The sequence below is a fragment of the Corvus moneduloides genome, chromosome 1 (assembly GCF_009650955.1).
Source record: "Corvus moneduloides isolate bCorMon1 chromosome 1, bCorMon1.pri, whole genome shotgun sequence".
In the NCBI taxonomy this organism is placed as follows: domain Eukaryota; kingdom Metazoa; phylum Chordata; class Aves; order Passeriformes; family Corvidae; genus Corvus; species Corvus moneduloides.
Genome location: NC_045476.1, coordinates 101,840,924 through 101,865,735, shown reverse-complemented (window position 1 = coordinate 101,865,735; position 24,812 = coordinate 101,840,924). Strand labels below are relative to the sequence as shown.

At 41.5% G+C, this 24,812-nt stretch overlaps 1 protein-coding gene and 1 long non-coding RNA gene across 2 annotated transcripts; one reads left to right on the top strand and one right to left on the bottom strand.

The window, feature by feature from the left end:
• Positions 1 to 8,863: 8,863 nt before the first annotated feature.
• Positions 8,864 to 16,451, bottom strand: C1H6orf62 (chromosome 1 C6orf62 homolog). Its single transcript, XM_032120498.1, has 5 exons — positions 14,283 to 16,451; positions 12,224 to 12,400; positions 11,524 to 11,646; positions 10,661 to 10,795; positions 8,864 to 10,161 (listed from the first exon to the last, which is right to left on the bottom strand). The coding sequence occupies exons 1-5, from the start codon at positions 14,409 to 14,411 to the stop codon at positions 10,036 to 10,038; spliced, it is 690 nt and encodes a 229-aa protein (XP_031976389.1). The 5' UTR covers positions 14,412 to 16,451; the 3' UTR covers positions 8,864 to 10,035.
• A 106-nt stretch (positions 16,452 to 16,557) lies between these two features.
• Positions 16,558 to 24,730, top strand: LOC116449228. Its single transcript, XR_004242279.1, has 3 exons — positions 16,558 to 22,955; positions 23,419 to 23,553; positions 24,580 to 24,730. It is a non-coding gene; the product is annotated as an uncharacterized LOC116449228 (long non-coding RNA).
• The last annotated feature ends 82 nt before the right edge of the window (positions 24,731 to 24,812 follow it).

Below are 24,812 nucleotides of genomic sequence, written 5' to 3'. Positions count from 1 at the left end.
GTATCTTTACCAGGTTCCCTCCTTTCTCTCCCAGCACCTTCTGATTTCTCCACTGGGCAGATGGGATTAAGCACCTATTTAAGCTTCATACTACCACTGTGATGACTAGGATCTTACTGGAAATTAAAACCTAAAATTCTCCTATGATTATGGGTTTTCCCTGCAGTAGTATAACAAGAGGCCAACATCTGAATTATTGACACTATCAGTTATGTCCACCCAATTACAGAAGGGCTGAAATCTGAAGAAAGTGCTGTCTTTGGAGGTGATCCAAAATTACCTTTATGCAATGTTACATGAAGCAATATTAACAGCTTTTTTTAACTTGGATTACTGCTTTCATTGAACAAGTGAGATTGGATATCAAATATTGTTATAAGAACTTTTTTCCTTTTTGGGAAGGAGCTTTTTAAAAAGTTGTCATGAGGAAGCTATTTCAGTAATGGAAAGAACAGAGAGAAACAGAAGTATTTTTTTTTGGTAACCACAAGAGGATCAGCAGCAGCTTCTGGAAATGAGACAAGGCTGAAATCCTGCCCTTGTCAACCAATGGAGCTGGTGCTACATCAGCGTTAGGCGTGACTGACATTCTTGTGACATGGCATCGTGTATAAAAATGGACTGGTTGATGAAATTTATCTCAACAAGATGAACATCCAGCAATTTTTCATTTGCCTCTGCAGTTCTAACATTTGAATATTGTTCCCTTACTTCAGATCATGGTTGGATCATGTTCCTCCTAATTCTTTCCAGGGGAATTCTTTGTGGGGAAATTTCTTCCTATTCCCTGAAGAGTGTGTTTTAAAAGCACACCCTCCTGCTCATGTAAATAAAAACAAAGAGTTGTCTAATGAATGGAAACAGCATTTGAGGGCTGCCCAGATTTCCATGACTTTCCTCTAACCAGAGTATGGGAAACAGTTAACCTATGCTTATGATTCCATACAGAAATGACCTTCTGGAGCTTTTGTAACAATGACATTTTGCAGAGCTGAAGCAGCCAGACTAGTTTAGAAAGGCTATAGGGAGCCAGCAGTGGTTGGAACAGGACTTGGAGCTGAACTTTTAACTGAAGTCTTGGATACCTCATTGTTTCTGTTCCAAAACGGACTTTTCCTCAGAACCAAGCCAAAGGGTTTCTTTCTAGCCTCCATTTTCTCAGAGAACTCTTACACTTACTTACCACTGCCAGTAGATAGAGGAGCTCAAATCCATTAAGTAGGGGTTTACAAGTCAGCAGGCAGACAGAGATGCGTCTTTATTACCCACTTCTGCTAATTCCTTCATGATAATATAAAATGCAGGAATATTCTTGGATTTATCCTCTGTACAGTCTCTTACCTGTTCCTTTTTTTCTTCCTTGAAGATACACTTCTGCTGCTAAGATTGGAGAAGAGATACTGATTACAGCTCAGATTTTGAAGCAAGGAAGAACTCTTGCATTTGCCACCGTGGATTTAACAAATAAGGCAACAGGAAAGTTAATTGCACAAGGCAGACATACAAAGTTCATAGGAAATTAATATGAAAAAGTATTTTAAATAATAATGTTGGACTTCAGAATCCCAAATAGAATTATTTCCTCACTTATGCAATATCATCTGCACAAAGTTGTGATAGTCTCTATCAAGTGAATTTGTCTCACTTCTGTAATAAACGAACAAATTTCTTAATTACCACCGGAATTGCTACAAGCCTGGGTTTGGGATGAACAAGTGTGACAGCATAGGGAGGCACCTGGCTTTTTTTGGTCAGGATAGCAGAAGGGAAGAGCCTTTGGACTAGACATATGGTTTACCAGCACAACACTGTTTTAAGAGATCTGCTTTCTTTACCTGTGGTGTCATGTGACAAAGCAATCCTGTCTTCAGGCCTGTTACAGTCACACTCAAACTCTACTAAATGTGCTTACAAACTGTATTTGTTCCCTAAGATGATAGTACAGTGTTCCTGTAACATCGTGCTAAACTGGTTTGAAAGTGTAAAGCAGGTTAATGCAAAATGTAATATATTGATGCTGTAACAAATCAGGAAGTATTCAATAAAGCTTTCTGAAACTACCTTTTTAAAGATTATTTCAGAGTTTTGTAGCCTCTTTGCACTGAGTAAAAGCTTGCCAGCATAGACTGGTTGAGAGAGGGTGTGGTGAAACCTTTGTACGCAAATTCACCTGAGATGTCATCATCTCCCTCTGATCCCTGCATGTGAAAATGCAGTTATATCTTGTGGGCATTTCACCTCTACCTACCTGAGGTTGTGGTTATACTTGTTTAAAAATCATTAGCTGCATGTTAAAGATGTAAAAAAATAATTTTGGTGAGCTTTCATTCAGGCTAAGGTTCTAGATCATCTGACCTGGGTTGAATGTGGTAGAGTTAAGCTGCTGTTCATCAGCTGATAACTAGTATCCTCTTGCACTGTTGTGGACAGGCTTAACTGCTTTTTTCAAGCTGTTGACAAATGATTCATGGTAATGCTGTCAAGCTGCAATAAAAACAGCAATGCTTTTTATGAAATGCATGTTTTTCTCCTCTCACAAAAAGCTAATCTACACTAGTCACTAGTAAATGGCATGTCTAAGTCCTTTTTGTTGTGGAAGTTGACTCACTGTCTTCAGTCATTTGACTTTTGTGATGAAATGTGCAGTTAGAGTTTTCTTCTGTGCATTCCGAAACCTAAAGAAGTAATTTTAAATGAATTAGGTGACCTGTTTGTAGAGACTGATTTTGAATACAGAGTTGTACAAGTTTACTAATGTGTCATCAATCTTTCCAAAAGGACTTTTAAACAAGTAATATGAGCGGATAACTAACCCTTCAGTGGAAGTTATCTAAAAAATACCTACAGTGGGCTCAGGCTACCAACATGTATTTTTGCTGCAAGTTTAGGACAGTTTTTCATGGTATATACAGTCTCAAAAAAGCTTTTTCTCTGGGGCCGTCTCAGAAGCATACATGGCTTACATGCTTGTGGCTAGTTGAACTTTTAATAGTAGCAGCCTCTCTTCAGCAGTGCATTCATAATTGGTTTTCCCTGAGTACTTGCACTCACTCATGCACAGAAATCATCCCTGAATTCCATTTAAAGAAACACAATGCTTTGCTGAAACAATTTTGCAAAGGTGCTTACTACAGCAGTAACCTTTTTTGGTTTAAATCTTTGCTCAACAGAACTAGATGCTTCACTGTATGAAATTTTCACTTTACAGCTCCCTCAGCCTGGAGCGCTGTTATGAGTCTTAAGCACCTCCAGTTCCTCTGCAATTACTTGGATGAGCAGAGAGGATCCATCAGAGCAACTGGACACACTTACTGACTTTGGAAATTGCTGATCTGGTTATATTCCTATTAACATGTTCTGGCATCTCCAGTCATCTTTTTTCTCATTCTTAAGGTTACCAGTTTCCTTACGTGTGTTACTCATGTAATAGAGTGCAAGGAAATAGAAGTGGACATTAAAACTGCTCCCCTCCAACTGCTATAAACCCACCCCCTCACTGGAACACAAGAGTGATTTCGACTTGTTACCTGAAATAAAAGGCAGAGGGTGAGAACGAAGGAGGTGCCAAATTCAATATGTGCCAAAATACTGAGAACACTCTCAGCTCTACATGCTGGGGCCACTCTGTCCTTGTGAAACTGTCCCACTGCAACTTAACATGACTTCCCTCAATTAGCGCTGGCTGCCTCAAGAACCTATCAGAGTTAAGTGGTCCCATTCTATCACTTAGCATTCATCATATCTGCATAATTACAACTGAAAAGCGTCCAGGCCAATTGAGAGTGGCAAACCTCAAATGGAAACAACAGTATCCTCCTGTTCCCATTCAAGCCTGGCAAGGACTGTTTCAGGCTTGAGAGGGAAACGGAAATAAACCTTCCTGAAGTAACAAGTGAATTCTCTTCTCCCTTACAACAGACTATTCAGCACAGTACTTTAGTACTGCCTAATTAATAAGAGGGACATCATTAATATGCAGGCCAGTTATTTCAGAAGCAGTTAATTAAACTGATTATTTTAAGACAACCTTGTCTGTTGTCCCTCACCAGCAGCATTATGTTGACCTCGTAATTTATTTCACAACTTAACTCAGGCACAGAAATGATCTTAGAAGGAATTGCCACCATTGAGCTTGCCTAGCTTTGAGAGCAAGCTGACTTAATACTTGGGAGTGTTCTTTACTGATTTCAGTCTAACTTATGTGTTGAAAAATCTATTTTACCTTAGCTGAACCTCAGAGAAAGTAATAGAAACAAATTGCCGTAGTAAGGACAAGTGGCACATGGCTCCACCTGACATCAGAACAAACAGACCTCCTGTGGGGTTGACCTGGTTCCATCACTGCAGATTTAAGCATAGTTCCCTTACAAGCAAGCAAATAAAGTGATTTCATGAGCTCATCTTGTGAGTCTTAGTAGTATACCAGATTGCATGTCCAGTAACTGACAGACAACTGTAAGTATCATATCTGAAAAAGAGACCAGCCCTCCCATATTGCAGTTTGTTGTGTTTTGGCGTTTTTCTTTTAAACATACCGAACACCCAAATTATACTTAGGTCTAGATGTCTTTTCTTATGGAGACCACATGGTGGTATGAAACATGTTGAGGAACAGTTTGTCTCTCTCAGTGAAAGTAACTTCAGCTTCCCACTTCATGCAGTACCCTGGCCAGCCAAGTGTTCCATGCTGGTTTCACGTCACTGCTATTGCACAAATGCATTCAGACTGACACCCACGGGCTTGCACTATGTACAGCTGTGCTTTACAGATGCCTTGAGAAAATAAGGAATCAGAACAGACTTGTTCCCACTGGCACTTGAAACCAGGGGTCCAGATGCTAATCAGGGCAAATACAGATCACAGATTAAGATGCAGTGAGAAGTGGTTTAGTCATTACAGATTCCAGCTCTTGGGAAGACTCATCTTGACACTGATAAAAAAGGGAGAAGGTAAGGAAGGGCGTCCCTGCTGAAACACGTTGAAATATCAGAACTCCTTGTTGGTTTTTCAGGTCGAGCCACCCATCACAGGGGTCTCATGGCTGAGCTGCTGGTTTACAATTCTCAAATTCACAGACATCTCCACCTTAGGGGGATGGGGGGGAGGGCATGGATGCGAGGTGAATTAGGCTGTTAAGTAACTGTTCTGAACAGCAGCTCAAATCTGTTCAGCTTTGTTGACTGGCTCTGGGCCACTGCCAGGGCATAAGGAAGAATTTCCAACTGCATTATATCATTCACAATTTCAGAAATTTCCATCTGCAAAAAAACCATTTAGCCAGAGCCCCCCAAACCTCTCCCTTACATCATTGTCCGTGGGAATGAAAAAAACCCACTTAGATGCCTATTTTGCTACTTGAGATCAGGAACAAGACGATGACAGTTATCGCCTTTGTGATTCTGTAATGCATTCACTGAACGACTGCTACCACCAGAGCACGATCCCAAGCTGCTGTGGTTGTGAGACACAGCAGCACATACAGTTCTCGCTTAAAAGAGAGTAAATTACTTGCCAGCTTTTATCAAACAAAGCGCATTTACTCTCCTTCAGGAAAAAAACCAGAACGAAATTAACTCCACCAAAACAATAAGACCCTTATTTTTGTTAACTAAGACAGTACCTGGAGCTTGTACCACTGTAGTAAAATTCTGGATCTTTGATTTCTTTTGCTTAAAAGCAGTAGCTGCTTGAATAGATTTCAGAGTCCAGAGGAGCACTTTGTTTAGTGGGTGCTCTAGCATACAGTAATTGTGCTTAAATTAAGGGACCTTTCCATATGTAAATCCTTCCCAAGCAGAAGTAGGCCACAGATATCTTCAGCCCTATAAAGCGTTTCAGTCACCCAAGCAGAAGAGAAATTACTTCAGTACTGTAGCTTCAGTTAACCTGTAGAGCTGATGCAGCCCTCCACAGCATCTGCACTATCCAGTGAGCTGCACGAGCTCCTTCCCAGCTGGGGTGCACAAAGCAGGAAGCAGCACCTACTGCTGCAGACCTTATGTAAAGGGCTTTAATTGTGTTTTGTCTCATTACTTCACTCCAGAAAGCTGTTCCGGAATCTGTAGGCTTACACAGCTTGTGAATTTACCACTGCAATAAATGCAAAATGAAAAATCTGAGATGATTTTCCAGGCTAATAAAAGTAAATACCAATTAAGAAAACTCACATGGCATGTCTATTTCCTTAGTGAATGTAAATGTACTCTACTCACTCTTGACTTCAGCTATCATGCCCAATGGCAGAAACCTTAATGTAATCTTAAATGAAGCCTCCAACAGTCCATTAGACTAATCTCACTATTAAGAGGCAAAAAACCCTTCAGTGACTCTTCTCACTGTTCAACTCCCCAGATCCTCATTCAACATAAGCTGGTGTTCAGTAACTGCAAGTAACCTAAATGGCTCAGCAAACGACTGCGAGAAAAAGCAGTGTTCTCCTGGCAGCAGAACAGGAGTGGGAAGGGAAGGATGCCTGCAGAGCTCACAAGCTGCAAGTACATGCAAGGACCAAGAGTTTATGGCACTTGTATCACATTTTAAGTAATTTCAAAACTAACGCATTGCACCTTAATGTGTCAAGGAAAAGATGTGGTCATTCCCAAGTACCATAGTGCAGGCTGATCCTTGGGTTTGTATTTTCAAAGTACAAGACAGTAGGTCTTTCAGAAATGTCAATTTTTTTAAAGTCTAGGTAATTTTACAAGTTCTGATTTTCATCTTTCCACCTGCTGTTTTTCTCAGACTTAACATTTTGCAATGAAAAAAATGAACTTGCAGAGAGAGATCAGTACCTTTGATCTAAAACTTCCAATGCTCAGAAATTAGTAACCAATTCAGTAACCAATTTTTTTTCTTTTTTAAAGAGAAGCACTGACTAATCCCAGTGTGTTCCTACTACCTGATACATCACTTAACAGATAAATTTTCATGTTTATAAAATAACCACTAAAGCTGCAAAATAGCTTTTGGGAAGGGAATTTATACTTTGAGACAGTCATCACAGTGGGCATCAACTGCAAACTAAATGCAGGCCTGTTATATTTTGGCCGTACTTGTACAGCAGTTCTGTCCATCTTACCATATTTTGGTAACTCTTGCACAGCTTAAGAAGCTTGAGAAGTGAAGCTTCATAGTCACGTACAGACTATAACATTTAAGAAGCTTCTCATCATTCAGGAAGCACCTGACACAAGCTTCCCTTCACCAGACAATTCACTGACATGTATTTAACATTTAATGACCTTCTGTCTACTTAATTTATGCCTGCCCCCTTGGCACTTACCCAGGTCTCATGATAAATCCTTAGGCAACAGCCTGGTTAAAGTCCCATATTCAGGTGCAATACTGAGGGTATTTCAATTCTTGGTATTAGTATGTCCAAGGCAGCCACATAAGCAGTTGACAGTAGGTAGTAATTAAAATTCTTATAAGGGAGCCTTTCTGTATTTACAAAAAGCTCCAAAAATGAGGTGCACACCATCACAAACTGTGCTTTGGAAACATTAGTTTTGTGAGATAAAACCTACACTTTGAAAAAAGTCTACCAAAAAGCCATTAATGTGATATAAAGAGGTCCTGAAACCAAAAGCTAGGTATTATGAACTTCCATTCACTTCCGAAGGGCATTTTGCTAAAGTAACTCAGAAGAATATTCTGAGATTGAACTAGAAGTTCCATTGAGAAAGAGTGGAACAAAAATTTAATCTCTTCCCTCAAAAGCCAACATGTTTAAGGCGAGAGAAATTCTTCAAAGATGCCGAACAATACAAATGATACATATATTCCCCAAGGTTCTCATACTCTGAAACCCGTTGGTGCCCTTTATCCTTTTTTCCCCACTGCTTAGACAATGCAGATGGTTCTCAACTCACTCTGATAGCACAGCAAAACCCTAAGGTTTGCTAGCTGGGTAGTATAGACCACATTTAACAAAATTAGTTTTCCAGTTTTTTGCTTCCTCTAATCCTGTGTTCTCCCAAGAAAGCATGGCATGATTCATCATGAGGAACAAATGAGCAGCCTGTCTTATGCACTCTGTTCAAAACTAAAAAAGGAATTAAACTGAACAGGTTGTTTTCCTGTAATACAGAGAATTATTAAAGTTAAAATCCATGTGATTACTGACATTTGAAAAGCACTGTACACAGCCGCTCAAGCCAATATCCTGAGGCTTCTTTCTAAGAAGACCAAAATTCCTAATGCAAGAACTAAGTCCTTTGCTTTGCTCATCAAGGTAACTATGGCCCTATTCTCAGTGAGGTGAGATGATGTCCAGAATGACAAATTAAGAACAAAGGATGGCACTTAGGAATTAAATTCCAAACTCCTGAAACTTTCATGTTCCAGACCCTATGAAACTTAGTTCAAGCTTCATGTGGACACACTTCGTATTATGTCTTACAGATCATTCCAAGAAGAGGCACCTAAAGTTGAGAAATTTTCAGGATTATTAGGAGGCATGGTGGTTACTAAATATTTTAGAGTGTCTTAACATTCTGAAGAGCAGCATTTTCAAGGTATTTCTTTATAACTTAAGGCAACTATGAAAGTGAAGTTGGAGCTTTCAGGTGGGGTTTTTCTAGGGCTTTTCTAGGGTTTTTCATATTAACCTGTAGGAACTTATAACCAAAGAAGTAAAAATATGTATGCACCAATACAGTAAGATACTAGTAATGCCATTATTTCTGACAGGTACTTTTCAAAATGTATGGCCCACATTTGCAAGAACACCTCTGCCACTGATCTTTGCTGATCTTAACTTTTTACAGTCTGTACATTTTCAGTGTTTGTAGTGGGTGACACTGTTAAGATGCAAATTACTATGAAAACTCAGTTAATAGGATTTACATAAATAAAACCAGCCATCTTTCACCTAATTTATTTATTTTCCATTTTTTTCCAATTCCAAACAAAAGCTAAATACAAGTTTTAAACAGGTAAGCACTAGTTTTATCCAAAGGGAGTAGGCTTATGCAGTTTTACTCCAGTAAAGTACTCAACCCTTAAGCAGAGCCTTCTTTGTCACCAAAACTATACAGTAGTCTTCCTTTTATCATTGCACAACCTTAAAATGTTCTGTCAGAACCAACTTTTGACACTCCAAACACTATTTTACATTGGTTTATAATGTCTATTCCAAAAGAAAAAAAAAAAAAAAAAAAAACCTCGTCAGGTTTTCCATAAGAAATGTTTTAGAAACCAGTATTTCCTGCACAGTTCACCTGCAAGTTTACAAGTCTCAACTCTCAAGAAAAAATAATCCTCTACCAACATTGTTTCTGCAGCTATTATTTTACCTTTTTTTGAGCTGCTTTAGCAACTTCAGACTCCAGGTCTATCTCATCTGTATAAATGCATTCAACTCAAAAGAATACCTTCATACCGTTATACAGCAACTTGGGGAAAGAGATCCAAAACAAAAGTGCCAGTAAACTTAGACACAGCCCAGCAAAATAAAAGAGGCAAAAAATGCCTATACATTAAATGAGATGCTTTTTTTTTAAAGAAAGATTTCTTTCCCACATTTACTTCCTATTGTAATAGCCACTTCTTCGTTCATTAGAATGAATGATAGTGCTCTTCGATACAATCATTAACAGCAAAGCTGTAAGGCTTTTATACCCGTTACATTCACTTCTCACCCTCAAAATACTGATGGTTAACATTAGAGATGTTAGGGGGCATGACCAGCACAAATGGGAACACCACCACAAATGATCACCTTGTGCTTTCAGAAACATTTGTTTCAATGTACAGTCCCTTCATTTCACATTTTAGTAAGATGCTGATGCAGTGCAGAAGTGTGCAGAGCATCCTCTCTTTCACAAGGTCCATGCAGAAAACATCTAAAAAAAAAAATTGCAAAGTTCTGAGATACAAATGATTAAAGAAATCCAGGATGATCAAGTTTCACAATGTATAGTGTTCTGAACATGAGTCCATTTTCTTCTGAATTCTGAAAGAATAAAGTGGTGAGGAGAAGTGAAAATCCACTGCTGCGTTCTGTGATCTTCCCCATTTTGCTGGCCAGTACCTTACTCTGGCATGTAAGGACGGAGGTGATCCTCTATGGTGCCAACCGTCCAGTGAGTGAGCTGCTCCTGTGGCAGGTACAGGCAGATGCTGCATAACTTGAAGATTGTAGCTTTGTTTTTTGGAGTCTAGAGGCAAAGAAAACCCAAAGAAAAGATATTAATCCTAGAATTTAACTAAGGACTAATAGGCAGATCCCACAGATACTTAAAATTCACTATTTCATACATATAAACAGCCTGACGCTTACAATTAGTCTGCAAACTCTAATGCATAAAATGTTTTCACTATTTTGTTCATTCTTCACTTGAATTATTTTCTGTATTGTCACCCAAAGCAATGTTTTAATTTTTCCTAAACACTGTTAGGCCTATTTTAGAACTTACTTAATTTTTAATACAAGAACATTAATTCTATGTGAACATATATGTGGCCCGTAGTTATTTTTGCATGTATGAATCCTATTTATAGCGTAAAGTTCCCTTTGAAATTGCCAAAATGCAAACATGAATGCACGATCAATTTTTCTACTCGAGTACCTTGCAGCAAAATTACAAGTGTTCCCGAGAACAAAAAGCTTTTTATGATTAAAACACACTTGTTAAGACGAGGACAAAAGAAGCTTACCTGCAAGTGCTGTCTGTCAATGAAGAGAAACACCGACTGGCTAGGGTTGTTGACAACAATTCCAGTCTTGTCCTTTCGGCTCAGAACATGCAGAAACTGTTTTTCATAGTCGCCATGATGAAATTCAAACTTGGCCTACATGGTGTGAAGAAGGAGAATAAAATATTTATTAAGATAAATCTCACGTGTAACCCATTAATTTCTTTCAATCTGGGGCTTTGCAACCACTTTTGTTCTTTCCTTTTCTGATCTAATCTGAAAAGCAGAAAGTGGGGACCATGGCAGTGACACACAAGAGTCTTGGCACAATTTAAAGAATCTCCTAATTTCATTCTGCCAAGACTGACATTATCCATTGCAATGACATTAACAACCCAAAGGTACAACTTCACCTGCAGCATATATAAAACCCAATCTACCTTCTTGTGGCAGAAGATCCCTGTGCAACCATTTCTAGGCAAAATTATAATGCGAAGGTTCCATCCATCTCACTCTTCCATCTAATCAAATACAGCAATTTGGACTACTGACAGAACCTTAACAACACCATCACATTTAGACAGAGATTCAATTGTAAGAGGCACATCTAATCCACTTCTACAAATACAAACACACTATATGCATTTATACCTATGTGTCATTTGCAGAGGCCCTTTGGAAACTTACATTTTGGAATACAACAGTGCATAAAGACAGGAAGCAGAATTTGGCATTAAAAACATTGACTGCTTTTTAAATAAAATCAGGACAGCATATTTTTCTAACATCCGCAGAACTCGCATACCTTATCAACTTACTGGTTAAAGAGAACACTCCCTCCAGGGATAAGTTAGTTATTGAAGTCAAAACCCAAACCCAAATACCTGAACAGGCCTAAAGGGTTCATCAGATCCCTTCCACCGAGAGAACAGGAGACAGACTATCTTCTCAATATCATTACGAGGCCATAGAATGAAGTCCATCTCCTGGGTACAGCCGATCACATCCTGTGAGCAGTAAAGTTCTGTACTTACATTCCCTCCAGTAGTCAAAGACACAGATAAGCAACTTATCTATACAGGCTTGTACTTTAGAGGTGATACTTATATAACATTTGTTTGATTTTCCATTTGTGTTACTCATACCACAACTGAAGTCCTCCTTGCTTTCCACTGAATTTTAGTATCAGTACCCACTTAATATAAACTACAACTTAAGGAAAACATTAGCAAAGACTGTCTTCCAGTATTCATAAAGCAAAATCACTTAGTTGTACAGCAGGAGTTGTTGCAAGAATTATTAACACATGCCTTCTAAAGGACAAAGATGGCAAGAAGATACAATTCCCAAGGCATATATATCTCTGAATGAGACAAATGAAAGGTAAAGCTTAAGAACTACATATTTAAACAGTATCAGAACTGTTACTACATCATTGCTACCGTTCAAACTAGACCCCATAAACACCGGCCCACAGAGCCCTCGTGCAGCAAAAAAAAAGAGGCAGGATTAGCCTTCAGATTCCCATGGAAAGGCACAAGTGCTGAAAAATTGTAATTCAGCAAGCGTAAAAAGGAGCCTTACCCTGCGCATAGACTGGTAGCGGGGTGCATGGAGCTGTACTACATCCTTCTGCAGAAGCTCTAAGGAACTTTCCAAAGAATAGCTGGAATCCCGCACACCTTTCAGGATATTTTCTTCATAGTTATTGGTCATGACTGGTATCACTTCAGACACTTCAAAAAGCGCTGACTTTTTCTTCTAAAAAAAGCACAGATTACATTAAGATTACAATCCTTTCTAGGAAACTATAGGTAACAGTTTATTTCAGGATTTGTGATTTTCTGTATAAATGTTTAAAGTACACATCACACAAGCCTGGACTTCGACACAAACCATGCTAAATTTACGTGCAAAAGTTTATAATTAAACAGAATCAGACCAACAACTTTTTATAAAAGTTGAACAGGTTTTTATAGTCTCCAAAAATGCAGCTTTAAGTATCAATCTTGCAAACACTAAAATTCTATCTAAACATTAAGAGAATTGCCCCTTCTTCAAGTAGGGTACATGATTTTGGGATGACCAAGAGCATTGCAACCTTCTCTGCAAATATCAATAATAACACATTTTTTCCCTGCTTTTCAATTTTTTACAGTTGACCCTTTATGAAAAGTGAAATCTTTCAATGCTACATTCGGTTGACAGCAGGTGATTGAGATCCCATCTGAAGTTAGCTATAATCTCCTCAAAGGAGGACTATTTTAATTTGCTAAATAACTTTTACACCCACTACAAATATTTCAGCATCCCTCAAGCAAGGTCAAAACATTATGAGGACATAAAATCACTGACGTTCTATGTCTGTTTCTCACAGCTTTTTTACAGCTCATTAGAAGTCTTGACCTACTTAAGAGACAAAGTATATTTTACCAAACACTGCTCCACTTCCCTTCCTCCCCCATCAAAACAGAGGTAACAGGCAACTATTTGCTGACCAAGCTAGCTTGAGCTAACCTCCTACTTTAAGCAAACTGCTATGGGATGGACATCTTCAGTTCACTGTGATATAAGCAAATATAACAGGATTTAAAACAGGCATTTGCAATGAATTTCTACAAAGCAAACAAAAAGTAGTATCAATGTCCAACTGTAAAAGACTTAAAGCTGTGTCATCTAAGAAAATCTAACTGTTGCCACTGCTTAAACATCTACTTCTGTGTTACTGTGACACAGTACCCAGAAATTATACCCCAATATATCCATCTGTGCTTGCACTGGAACTGACAAACAAAAGCAAACTGAACTCAAGAATTTTAAAGAAGCTTTTCAAGGAAAAGTCTTCATTAAAAACACCTACTTATTACAGCAAACACAAAAACTATACATTTGAGGGGATTAAACGGTTTCAGTGCTCATCTACATGCATTTTGTGCATTATGTACTCTGTTGCCCTTTTCTTCTATCTTCACTTCCTCTTCGTTTGTTCAGCACATTCACTTCCCATAAATACCTACTTTTCTTAACGTTCTGTGGATAAACACTCTCCCACAATTGCGGGTCTATAGCTGGCTTTAGAAAGACCCAGCTCCCCCTCCCAGATGTGCAGCATCCCGCAGCAGAGGAAGCAGCCAAGCAAATGAAGAGTTCCTTTTTGCCCTCCCCACTTCCTTTCAAAATGATAGCCGCAGTTCCACATGTGCCTGCGCACTTGGGCCATTTCCACATCACATTTTGTGACTTCTCCCTTCAACTGCCAGGTCTTCCCTTCTGCTTTCACCAGATAAGCACACTCGGCAATCGCCTCAGATTCCCTTCACAGCTCAACTGTTCACAGTACTTGTGCAGGTCAGACCCCAATTAGGTTTAACAAGTTACAGTGTTAACTTTGAAAAATATCTACCCAATACAGAAGCTACCAAGTAACCATTTAACGAGGCACTGGAACCCTCTGCGTTACAAAACTACAAAATACAAAGAGCCAAAATGACAAACATGAAGTAAATATTAGAGCAACTAGCAGTTTAAAAAATAAAATGGAAATCTATTAAAGATAAAACATTTGATGCAATCAGGCAGCAAGACTTTTCACAGAACACTTAACGTGCAACAAACGCAGACACACACTTTAAACCCAAGTTACCTTGTCTTTGAACACAAAGGCAATGTACATCTTGAAGTCAAACTGGTCAGCTAAAGATTCTTTTTTCTTTCTAAGCTGAGCACGAAGTCTGTTCAGAGCTTGTTTCTTCCGGGAGTTTGGGTCCCCCATTTTGTAATACAGGTGGTACTAAAGCCTTTGGAAACTGTCGCTAAACTATGGGCACCTTTTCGTAAGACTTAAGTACAACAGAAACAAGTCGTTTGATTCCTGCTAATACGACTGAATAGATCAAACGCTAATGTAACCCAAAACTGCACCTCAGGCAATATTTTACGAGAATGTCGTATTGGAGGGGTCAAGAAACAAAGAAAGTAGTTGTCCAGCCATGGCTGGACAAGAGGTTTTACAATAAATCAAGAAAAAAAACCCAAAGAATTTTGAAGAGAAAAATTTGAACAGTTTAGCGGCAGGAATAAGTGGGTAAGAATGAAGAAAAAAAAAAAAAAAAGGAAAACAAACCCCAAACAAATCTTATCACAATTTATGTGTACAATAAAAAGCAACTGGCACAAGCCCAATCCATGGGGGGGTACTTTTGCTCTGCTTACAAAAAAAAAACCCGAAGCTGAAATTACAAACTGCGTTTTACCCCAGCCAGATTCATGACTCTACTGATTATTATTCTCAGCCTTCCACTATTGCTATGTTGCCTGTCTTTTTCTTTAGAATTATTACACTTGGTGGAGAGCAGAGAAAAGGGTGCAAAGGAGGAGTGCACAACCCGGGAAGTATGACATTTCTCTGCCGCCAACAATAACAAAATCAACTACAGACAACACAGCGCTGGTTTGCAGGGGAGCAAAGAGAAAAGACAGCGGAGTCATTTCTAACTTCATCCTGCTCATCATTGCCCTGAGGCTACTGCTGCCGAAGAGGAGAGGGATCATGATGGCCATTGACAAGGGGCGGACAGGGGTTCAAAGGACAGTATTATCTCACCGAGAGACTAAAACCTGAATCAGTGCCCCAAACCCGGGCTCCCTACCAGTGGGAGAGCCCTACATCGCCCGACACCTCATACACTCCCTGGGCTGCTGATCCCCCGGGGATCCTTCTCTCCCTATCTGCCGCTGCGAGCACGGTCAGCCGAGGCTGTGCATGGCCGGCGCTCTTGACTTTCCCTTCGGCTTCTCTCAGCACGCAGGGCAGCCGCGCCCGGGGCAGCGGGACACCCACAGCAGCACCGCCTCTCCCCCCTCTCACTTCATTGCCACAAGTCGGAAAACATGGACTGTGGTTTGCTCCTGCTTTTCGGTGACAGAATTTTCTGCGAGGTTTTTTTTTTTTTAAATTGCAATCTAGGTTGCAATTTTAAACCTCTAAAACACCCTCCCCCGAAAAAAAGCAAATCCCCAATTATCAGGTTATTTTCTTCCTCTCTCCAGACATTTTTTCCCCTCCCCAGGTGTTTGATTAGTCGGGGTTAAAAAGTTTTTAGGTTAGCAAATTCGTCGGACCAGGTTAAGAAGAGGAGGGGGGAAAAGTATTTCTCCCCCTTCTCTCTCTGGAGAGAAAGGAACAAATAACAAAGGAAAACAAAAACAAAAAAAAAAAAAAAGGGACCCCTCCCAAAGCTTCCCCCCCAGTTAAGCAAGAGACTGAGAGGCTCCGACGAGAGCCCAGGACCGTGGCCCGCTCGCTACCCGCAGCCGGCGGGCGCAGGAGGAGCAGTGGAGGAGGCGGCGGCGGTGCTGGCAGCACGGAGAGGAGCCATGTCAAGATAAAGCCACGAAGCCGCGGAGCCCCCCCATCCCTGCCGCAGGGGACACGGTGACCGGGCCGCCCGCTCTGCCGCTGCTCGGCCCCGACCTGGTCCCCATAGTCTAGCTCAGCGCCCCGGGGCCGGGGAGTGGGGAAATGGTGGCGGACAGAGAAGGAGGAGGAAGAAGCGACGGCAGCGGAAGGAGGAGGAGGAGGACGCTGTCCCTGCGCTAGCGGCTCCTACGGAGGAGGGCGGCGGGCATAGAGAGATCCCGGAGCGGCGTCCAAGGAGGACCGGGACGAATGATGAAAGGGCTGAGGAGAGCCGCTTTTCGCCCAGATGGTCCCGGGACGTCCTCGAGGGCGACGGCAGGAGCGGGCAGTAGAGAGCGGGAGTGCCTGTGCGTCGGCACAGAGCGAGCGCCGAGACGAGCTGCGCAGCCACCACCAACCCCTCAAAATGGCAGCGCCTGAGTCACACAGGCGCCGCCCTGCCCGCATCGCCGGCGCGTACCAAGCACTCGTGCCTCCGGGGGGTGGCGCTCTGTTGTGGTACGGGCATTAGAGCTCAGCCTCGGTAACCACCGTGGGCACGCCTTGTCCGGAACGGCAGGAAGGACAGTGCAACACCGGCTTGGAGCGTCTCCGAGCCCTCCCCGCGCCAGGAATCCACACTGCCCTGCTCTTTCTTCCCCTCCACCCCCTGGTCACGCCTCGTGTAACTACCTGCCCGCCCCGCACGGTGCCCGCGGGACGAGGACCCGGATGGGGCTGCTCAACGCGGTTCGGGGGGGGGGGAGTGGGGTGAGGCAAAGGGGGAAGGAGGGGACATCTTCCCCCCCACCCCCGCCCGAGGCGGTATCCGCCCGGGACAGATCTCCTCTCTCCCACCCGACGAACGCCTGCTCCCCACATTCCGTCCCATTACGGGAATACTTAAACTTGTTTCAGCCTTAAGCGTGGTGATGTTACCGGTAAACAAGTCTTGTAGTGGGATATTTTGTGTAATTGGTCCGTCGGGGTTTGTATTTAGCCCGTCCCACGTATGCGCAGTAAAACTGTAAATAAGACAACAATTAAAGTCCAACATGTATTCAAAGCTGACATGGCGAGGGGCTTGTCTGCTGCACTGATCTCCCCACAGCAGCCCGGGTGACAGTCCGTGTTCCTCCGTGGCGGTCGCAGCGCTTCCCGCGGAGGCTGGCTAAGCTTTTTAAATAAGTAATTGCTGTTCCAGAGACACAGACCTAATCCTTGGAGAGAAGTAAGCGGTTTTATTTCTGTACTACAAGGACAGGTTTATGCCCTCCTTCCCTCCCCCGTCTCTGGAAGGAGGGAGGAATGGCATGGAAGCAATGGGAGCGAAGCGAGGAGGCAGCCCGCTGTTGAGCGTTCTCCCAGTGGGAAGGCCCAGGGCGAGCAGGAGGAATTGCCATCTCAGCACCGGGCCCGGGCTTTGCTGGCCCGCCCCTGTGCCTGGCCTCGGGCGTGCCCGGGAAACCTCGCCGTCCAACGTGCCCCGGACCGGGGTGCTCCCGAAGCGCCCAGCAGTGCCGGTTCGCACTGGGGAGCCTCGGGGCGCTGACCTGCTGGTTTGTGCCACAGCAAGGCGCGGCCTGCCAGGGTGGGTGAACGCATCTCTCCCAGCTTTCCTTGGAAGCTGGTGCCTGTGACTCACCGGAACGGCAGCGATATTACAGAGATTACAGGCAGAAGACAAGTGCGGGCACCGTCTCTCTCGCTTGATCGTGATTAAAAGCCCATGTAGCACGGCAATGGCACTCTCCAGTAACTCCACATTTCAGTCTTTGTTCCCTCAGTCTCTTACTTGTCCCTGCTGATCCCCCTTGTTCTCTCCCGACCCTCAGATTAGTTATTTCCCTTTAGCACGCATTTCCTCTACATGCTTTCCCTCGGACACCGCTCTCCTGCCTGTCTTGTTGGTAGGAGCTGTGTCGCAGCTCTTGGACCTCATTATTTTCCCCCAGTGTTAGTCGGACCCTCTGCGAACACTCCTCATGCCTACCCTGACACAGGCATTGCCCAGAACATTCCTTTGTTGTTTGAACAAGAACAGAGCAGAAACAGATAATTTTACCTACTTAGAGATTGCTGTTCAGTCCTAATGGGCAATGCCGATTGAAAGTAACCCTTTATTTGGTGGTAAAAAGCAAGGCAGCTAAATAGGAGGATTACTTTACCCTCCACTTCTGTGGCTATTTCAGAATGCCAGAGTTTTTTCACTATAACATCAGTCTGTCCTTCAGGGGAGCCGCGTTTAGATAGCCGCTCTTCCAGCCAGTTTTGTCCAGTTTTGTTTTCCAGGCTGCCCTGTGCGACATTTTGTGCTGCAGTCTTGTGCCCGCTGCTATTTTAAGCCATGACTCACACTTGGCCTGTGACCCTCTTTGTGCCGGCACAGCGGACGCAGCGAAGGCTCGGCATGGCAGCACCGCTTGGCGCGGGGATTGCCCCGGCACAGAGGGGCCGCGGAGGGACCTGGCGCCTTGCCCACCTGCCGAGGAGAAAGGAGGGCGTTTTCTTCCAGCCCAGTGACTCCAGCTGCCCTTTGGAGGGTAGGGATGCAGTCACAAGGGATCGGGCAGCTGCCCAGCCCCAGGTTGAGGAATGCATCCAAAAATTTTGTCAAACGTTGTGCTGGCGTAAGAGCAGTTTTATTTCTGGAGGGCTTTATAGTAGAGCTATGAGGAGAAGAATATATATACTTAGATGAAATATACATATACGTATATATGTGTGCGTATGTGTGTGTAAAGGAAAAGGAAGATCAAGTACAAAGTATTACATGTTAAGCAGTCCCCACCTGTCTTCTGCAAACTCAGGCTGTTCAAATCCTTTCAGAAAGGGATGGGGAGCTGGAATCATTCCAGGTTCCTTCTGTAAAGACTGCTGCTCCTCCTTATAGAGACAACTTCCTTTCTTTACCAAGCTCAGAGAAGAATTTTTTTCCTTTTGGCTCATTGTCTAGTAAATGACAACATTTACACAATGAGTACATTAACCAACCCAAGTATGTTTATTATACATTTACGTGCAGAAATATTTGCACTATTAAATTAATGAGTAATGGCTGAGTCTTGTCCTACTTTTATATAGCTGTGCTTCTTTTCCTCCATCGTGCACAATGATGAAGCTCAGAGGGTAGAAAAATATCATCATCTTAGTTAAAACGTATGTTAAAAAGAAATTTCTCTTACTGAATGGAGAGTTAAGACTTAGCGAAATAAATATTTATATGCTATTGATCCAGAATTCTCTTGACTAGATAATTGCATATTATTGTTATGCTTCATAGTGGTTATGCAATGTTGCATCATTTATAAGAGAAACTTGTGGCCCTGGAAGCTGGGTGTGTATTTTGCAATTATAACACTCAATCCAGTGACAGACTGCCTGTCTTCAAATATAATTTAAAGTAATATAAGGCTTATCACTGAGAAGAGAGGAATGTGCATGTTATACAAAACAAAGCTGACAAGTAGGTTGTGGCATTATATGCAGCAAAAGTTCTCTTTTTTTAGGCTTAAATCCCATTAACACAGCAAAAATAGTGTTTCTTGTGCACGTTTAATCCAGGCTGAGCAAAACAGTCAGCAGTGTGGGTCAGCTTCTGCTTGGTTAGCACAGCACAGACTAATCAGCTGGTGTCCTTGAGGTTTTCCCCCAGAGTGAGGAAGATGGTGTTCGACACCATGTAACTGCAGTCCTGTACCCTTGGAGGAGTCAGGTGCACACAGACCCCTCTAGGGACTGGGGTCTCAGCATCAGGGCTGCCCTCCTGCAGAAATACAAAATCCAGCAGCATGGGCAATGGCCCGTGTGAAGGTAGGAAAGACCTGGTCACAAAAATATATTCCTTGGGAGAGAAAGTGAGTCATGGTGTTTTGAGAAGCACTGAAAGTTTAGAATATCTGGTTGCTGGCTTTTCTTCTCTGAAAAACTGGTGTTTTCCAGTCACTGTGATATCATATCCTCATTGTTTTCAGTGAAATCAAGCACTCGTTTGCATAATAACTTGTGCTTTTTCTGTAAATTAAAAATTATTGATAACTTTATAGATACACCTTGTTGTTTCGGGTTTCTTTTTCCTAAAATTTCTGTAATTTCAGGGTCTAATTCTTGTTTTCAGAATTACACGTTTACTCATAAGCATTGTACTCTAATGCCTCTGCCCTTAATTTCCAGCTTAATAATTAGTTACTTTAAAATTAATAATTTCATGTTAATAATTAGTTTTAATAGATTGTTGCAAATTGTTATGTATGTTATAGATGTATTTAGGAAGAGATGAGATGGATTCTGTTATCTTTCTTCTGTACGTTCCACACATATTGTACTGTATGTTAGAAGTAGAATCAGCCCTGAAGCTACTTGCTTTAAAAACAGAACTATGATTAATTCAGTGACAAATATTTATGCATCAGACAAAAATAAATTAGTATTCTTTGTAAATTCAAACAAGACAAATTAGGTGGTAATTGAAACTCTTTCATATACTTCAGAACATACTGATTCACTGTTTTCTGCCTTTAGAGAAAACATTCGTTTCTAAGGCATAACAGGAGTGCTTGTGTGTAAAAAAATGTCAGTGTTTAACGTGTACAACATTCCTTATATCGTGTTCTGGACCCAGTTAGAATCACAAAACCTTAGAATGACTTGGGTTGTCTACCACTGCCCACCTCTTGTCGTGATGGACAGCAGTGGACAGAAGAAAATTACCCCTGCCCAAACCAGCACACCACTGCACAGCTGTTGCTACAGTATTAAGCTTCATTTGGCACTTCCTTATGTCCCACCTTCTAGTTTCAGGGGGCTGTGGTCATAAAATGGGACATAGGTTCTTGGGCATGTGATGTGTTGGTCCTAAATAATGTAGGGTTTGTGTTTGATCAGCAGATGCTTGCAAGAATAAGGGTAAAATTCAAATAAGCTTGTTTTATTTGTCCAGTCTGTAAATAATATTCTAAATACTTGCAGTCAACAGTAGCTTTAGCTTATTGTTAATTTGTAGCCTTTATAGAGCATGTTTAATTTTTAAATCTTAAAGCATTTGTATAAATGATTTTTTTTTAAAGTGTCTTAAGGAATGTTTTAGTGACTCGCACAGTACTTAACTAGGGGAAAAAAAATAACCAGGTGAGATGTAGATTTTTCTTTAACTTTTCACCTCTGAGGCACTCAGGATTCACAGGACAATCTTTTGTTCTAATACATGAAAATTTTGTGCACTCTGGAGAGATTTAATTATTAAGTGGCCATCATCGAAACCCAGCTGGCTTTATGAATTATACCTGGATTGTGCCGTTTATATAATCCACGAGTTTCATTAGCATGCAGCCTTCCATGCTGATTAATCCGGAGAGAAGAAGACAAACCACGAATTTCTTGTCGGCACCACACAAAGCAAGACGGACAAACAAGAGGCAGAGGGAGGGGAAGCGTGATGCCACGCTGCCACCTACTGTCACCCGGCGGACTGCGGGGAGCCCTTTCATCCCTGAAATAAATACTGGACAGAGGAGCCAAGAGAACATCAGCGAGGGACCCTGAGAGCCACAGGTCCTGTTCAGTAGTTCAGGGATTCCAAAGGCGGCCTCGGGGCTTCTTTCCCCGGACCCTTTGCAGAGATGCGGCCAGGGCAGAACTGAGATGAGACATTCCCGAGTGTCAGAGGCTCAACACCACACTGCCTCCCCCGGCCCTCTCCCCTGCATTGGTGTTCCTCTGCATCCCAAACACTTCCTGTCGTTGCTTACAGTAAATATTAACAACTAGGAGCTCATTTATAATATTTATGTGAGAATACAGTACACAAAATTTTAAAAAATTACAACGTGGTTTACCTGTACTTAATGTGGCAGGTAGGAATAAAGAGTCCTTAAGTACCCCAGAGGTAGATCATTATCTGCAGAGTACAAAAAGGGCCTTGACAGAAGGCACAGTGTGACTGTCAAGTACAAATACCTCTTTGCCAGCACTTGATTCAGACAGCCAAGGCCAGACTCTCCCTGTGCAATGCTTAGGAAGTTTCCACACTCTGGCATGTAAGCAGTACTGGACCCCCAAGCTGCTGGAGGGCCACCTATTCCCATGTTCCCAGGCACATGAAGTCCTCCAAGGAGATTTTATTTTTCAGTTGTCATTTGCTGTAAAAACGGATAACATTTATCAACAGCAGTGGAGTACAAAAGCTCTAAAAAGTACACATTCTCTGCTGGCATGAATAATCTAACAAATTGGCTGAGCTCAATGGGAAATCTAGGCGTGTTTGCTTAGGCTGACTTGAAGTGCAAATAGTCATAAGTATTCATGACAGAGGGTTTTATTTTTTATGAAATAAACAAGCTGAAATGCATTATATTGAACTCAATCTGAAGAAAAATGTATTCCGCTAGCATTTTGTTGAAAGATTTTTGCATGTAAAAATGCCCTAATCCCTATTTAAATTAAAACTGTGGTCACAAAAATGGGAATTTTTACAGTAAAATAACCTGAACTCTTTTTCTTTTTTTTTTTTTCTTTTTTTTTTTTTTTGGCGAGATTTTTATATTACACTGATTTCCAACAATTAAGGCTATGAATAAGCTTCTAATAATAAATTCTCACTGTTCTTTCTGAGACAGTGATGGGGTTCTTTACAAACGTTTCAAACTGAAGAAACTGAACTCTGGGACACGGTGGTTCATAAGAGAACATGTTCTTCAGCTGGATAAATTGAAGGAGTGGCAGCTTTGTAATAAACCTCCAGATTGTATGCCTCCAGCAAGGAACAAATTAAAAGGAAAAACAACAGGACTGTCACATCAGAACCATCTCCCATTACCTCAGACCTTTCCAATTACCAACATCTCCAAAAGCAGTTATTCTGCTTCTGAACTGTAAATCCACCTGAAAACGTTTTTTGCATTAAACCTGAATTTTGAAAAGGTAATGACGGAGAAAGTTTCACTTGAAAACACAGTATTTGCAAGATGTACAATTTATGTATTGCAGCCATAAAATGCACACAGTGCCTCTTATGTATGATTTATGATATAAATCAATGCATGCCTCTAATTTAAATGTTTTACATAGTTTTTACTAGATTTTTAAATGTAAAATTTTAAACATAAAATGTAAAAATAGGAGTGTTTTTATATTGTGCTTATATATGCATTACCTGTATTCAGGTTTTTCTGAAAGGACATTCAATGCTGGTAAGATTTGTGTTTGTGTATAACCAGTTAAGCATGTCTGCTGGCGTTTTGAAACCTGGAAATATCAAATTTTCTTCCAAAATCAACGAGAATTAAACTAACCTAAGAGCATGAACTCTTTTTTTTAGTACTGTAACAGAACAATGTTCATTTAGGTGACATTTCTGCATGTGTTATTTTCATTTTCTGTATAGAAGACAAAGCTTACTGAGGTGACAGCTTACTCCTGACACTGTATTATTCAAGATAACAGGAAGGGACCTGACTGAAAAACTGCAGAAGGACATCATGTAATTGAGTGATGGGCAAATACAGCAGTGAAATTCAATGTAGGTAAACATCAAATAATATGCATTAAAAAAAAATCCTGATTTCATACATTGAATGGCAAACTTTGAACTGACCATCACTCAAGAAAAAGATCTCAGCGTTATGGCAGATTTTTCCACAGGAATGTCAGTCCAGTGTTCAGCAGTGGCAAATCAAATGCCATACAGTTCACAAAAGAGCAGGAAGATGGAACAGCTTTTGTGTCAGGGATGGCAAAGAAGGCCTGGGAGAGAGAACTGGAGTGCAGTCTGTGTAACAGCGGCCTAGATGAGGGTAGGTTGTTTGTTGTGCCTTCCAGTATAAGAACTGGGGACATCAAATGACAATATCAGAATCAGGTTCAAAGAAAAAGAAAAAAGGATGGTGTTCTTCAGACCAATGGTTATTTGAGGTCTAGAAGCACTTGCCAAAGTATATTGTGGACAATGAAAATTTAAATGGATCAATGGGAGACTGAACAAGTTTATGCAAGATAGATTAGCTTTATTTCCCTATCCTTGTTTAAGGATTTCCTAATGCATCAGATTAGCTTTATTTCCCTATCCTTGTTTAAGGATTTCCTAATGCATCCTTTTTTATGTTCTGCCTTTCTTGCTTTCATCGGACCATGACATTCTACTTAAAACATTCTCATAAGCGCCGTAGAGTTTATTTCCAAACAGGAGACTGACAGAATGGCAGGCTAAATAAATACTTCTCGCTGCAATTATCCTAATTTCTAATAGCTCCATCATATTGCCTGGGGAAAATGTTGATAGCTGTTCTATGAAACCTTGATTGCAAGGAACGTGTCCTTAACGCGACAAAATGTTTATTCACAAGCCAGCAGAAGATAGTATTAGTATAAATAAAAGATAAATGTGCAAATATTTGCAAGAACGTAATTGTCAAGTGGCTTCTAGCAAATTTAACAGCACTCCTTAGGCATAATTAGTAAGAGCCGTAGTCTATATCATGTGTAAAATTTCTGTTCTGTAGCAGTTAATGCAGCTTAACATTGTTAATTTTCTTCCCCCGTTTTGCAGGTTGTACCGTGCTTAGATAGGATTGATGAGAATAAGCGGAGACTTGATTAAATCTGATTTGGTACAACTCCTTTATAAGGACAACAAAACCCAAACCCAGGCACAACCCGACCCCAAGTGACAGCACGCAGCAGCGCGCGCCCCCTCAGCGCCGGCCCCGGCGCGCGGGGCGGGAGAAGCGCGGCCCGCGATTGGCTCGGAGAGCGGCCCCCGGGTCACGTGACCGCCATCGC

What these genes read in the sequence shown, in the direction of transcription:
- C1H6orf62 (XM_032120498.1), bottom strand. Translation starts at nt 14,411, where the DNA reads ATGGGGGACCCAAACTCCCGGAAGAAACAAGCTCTGAACAGACTTCGT. An exon ending in CCTTTGTGTTCAAAGACAAG is followed by an intron (nt 12,401 to 14,282) that starts GTAACTTGGGTT and finishes TGCTTTTTTTAG; the next exon opens with AAGAAAAAGTCAGCGCTTTT. An exon ending in GCTACCAGTCTATGCGCAGG is followed by an intron (nt 11,647 to 12,223) that starts GTAAGGCTCCTT and finishes TACTGCTCACAG; the next exon opens with GATGTGATCGGCTGTACCCA.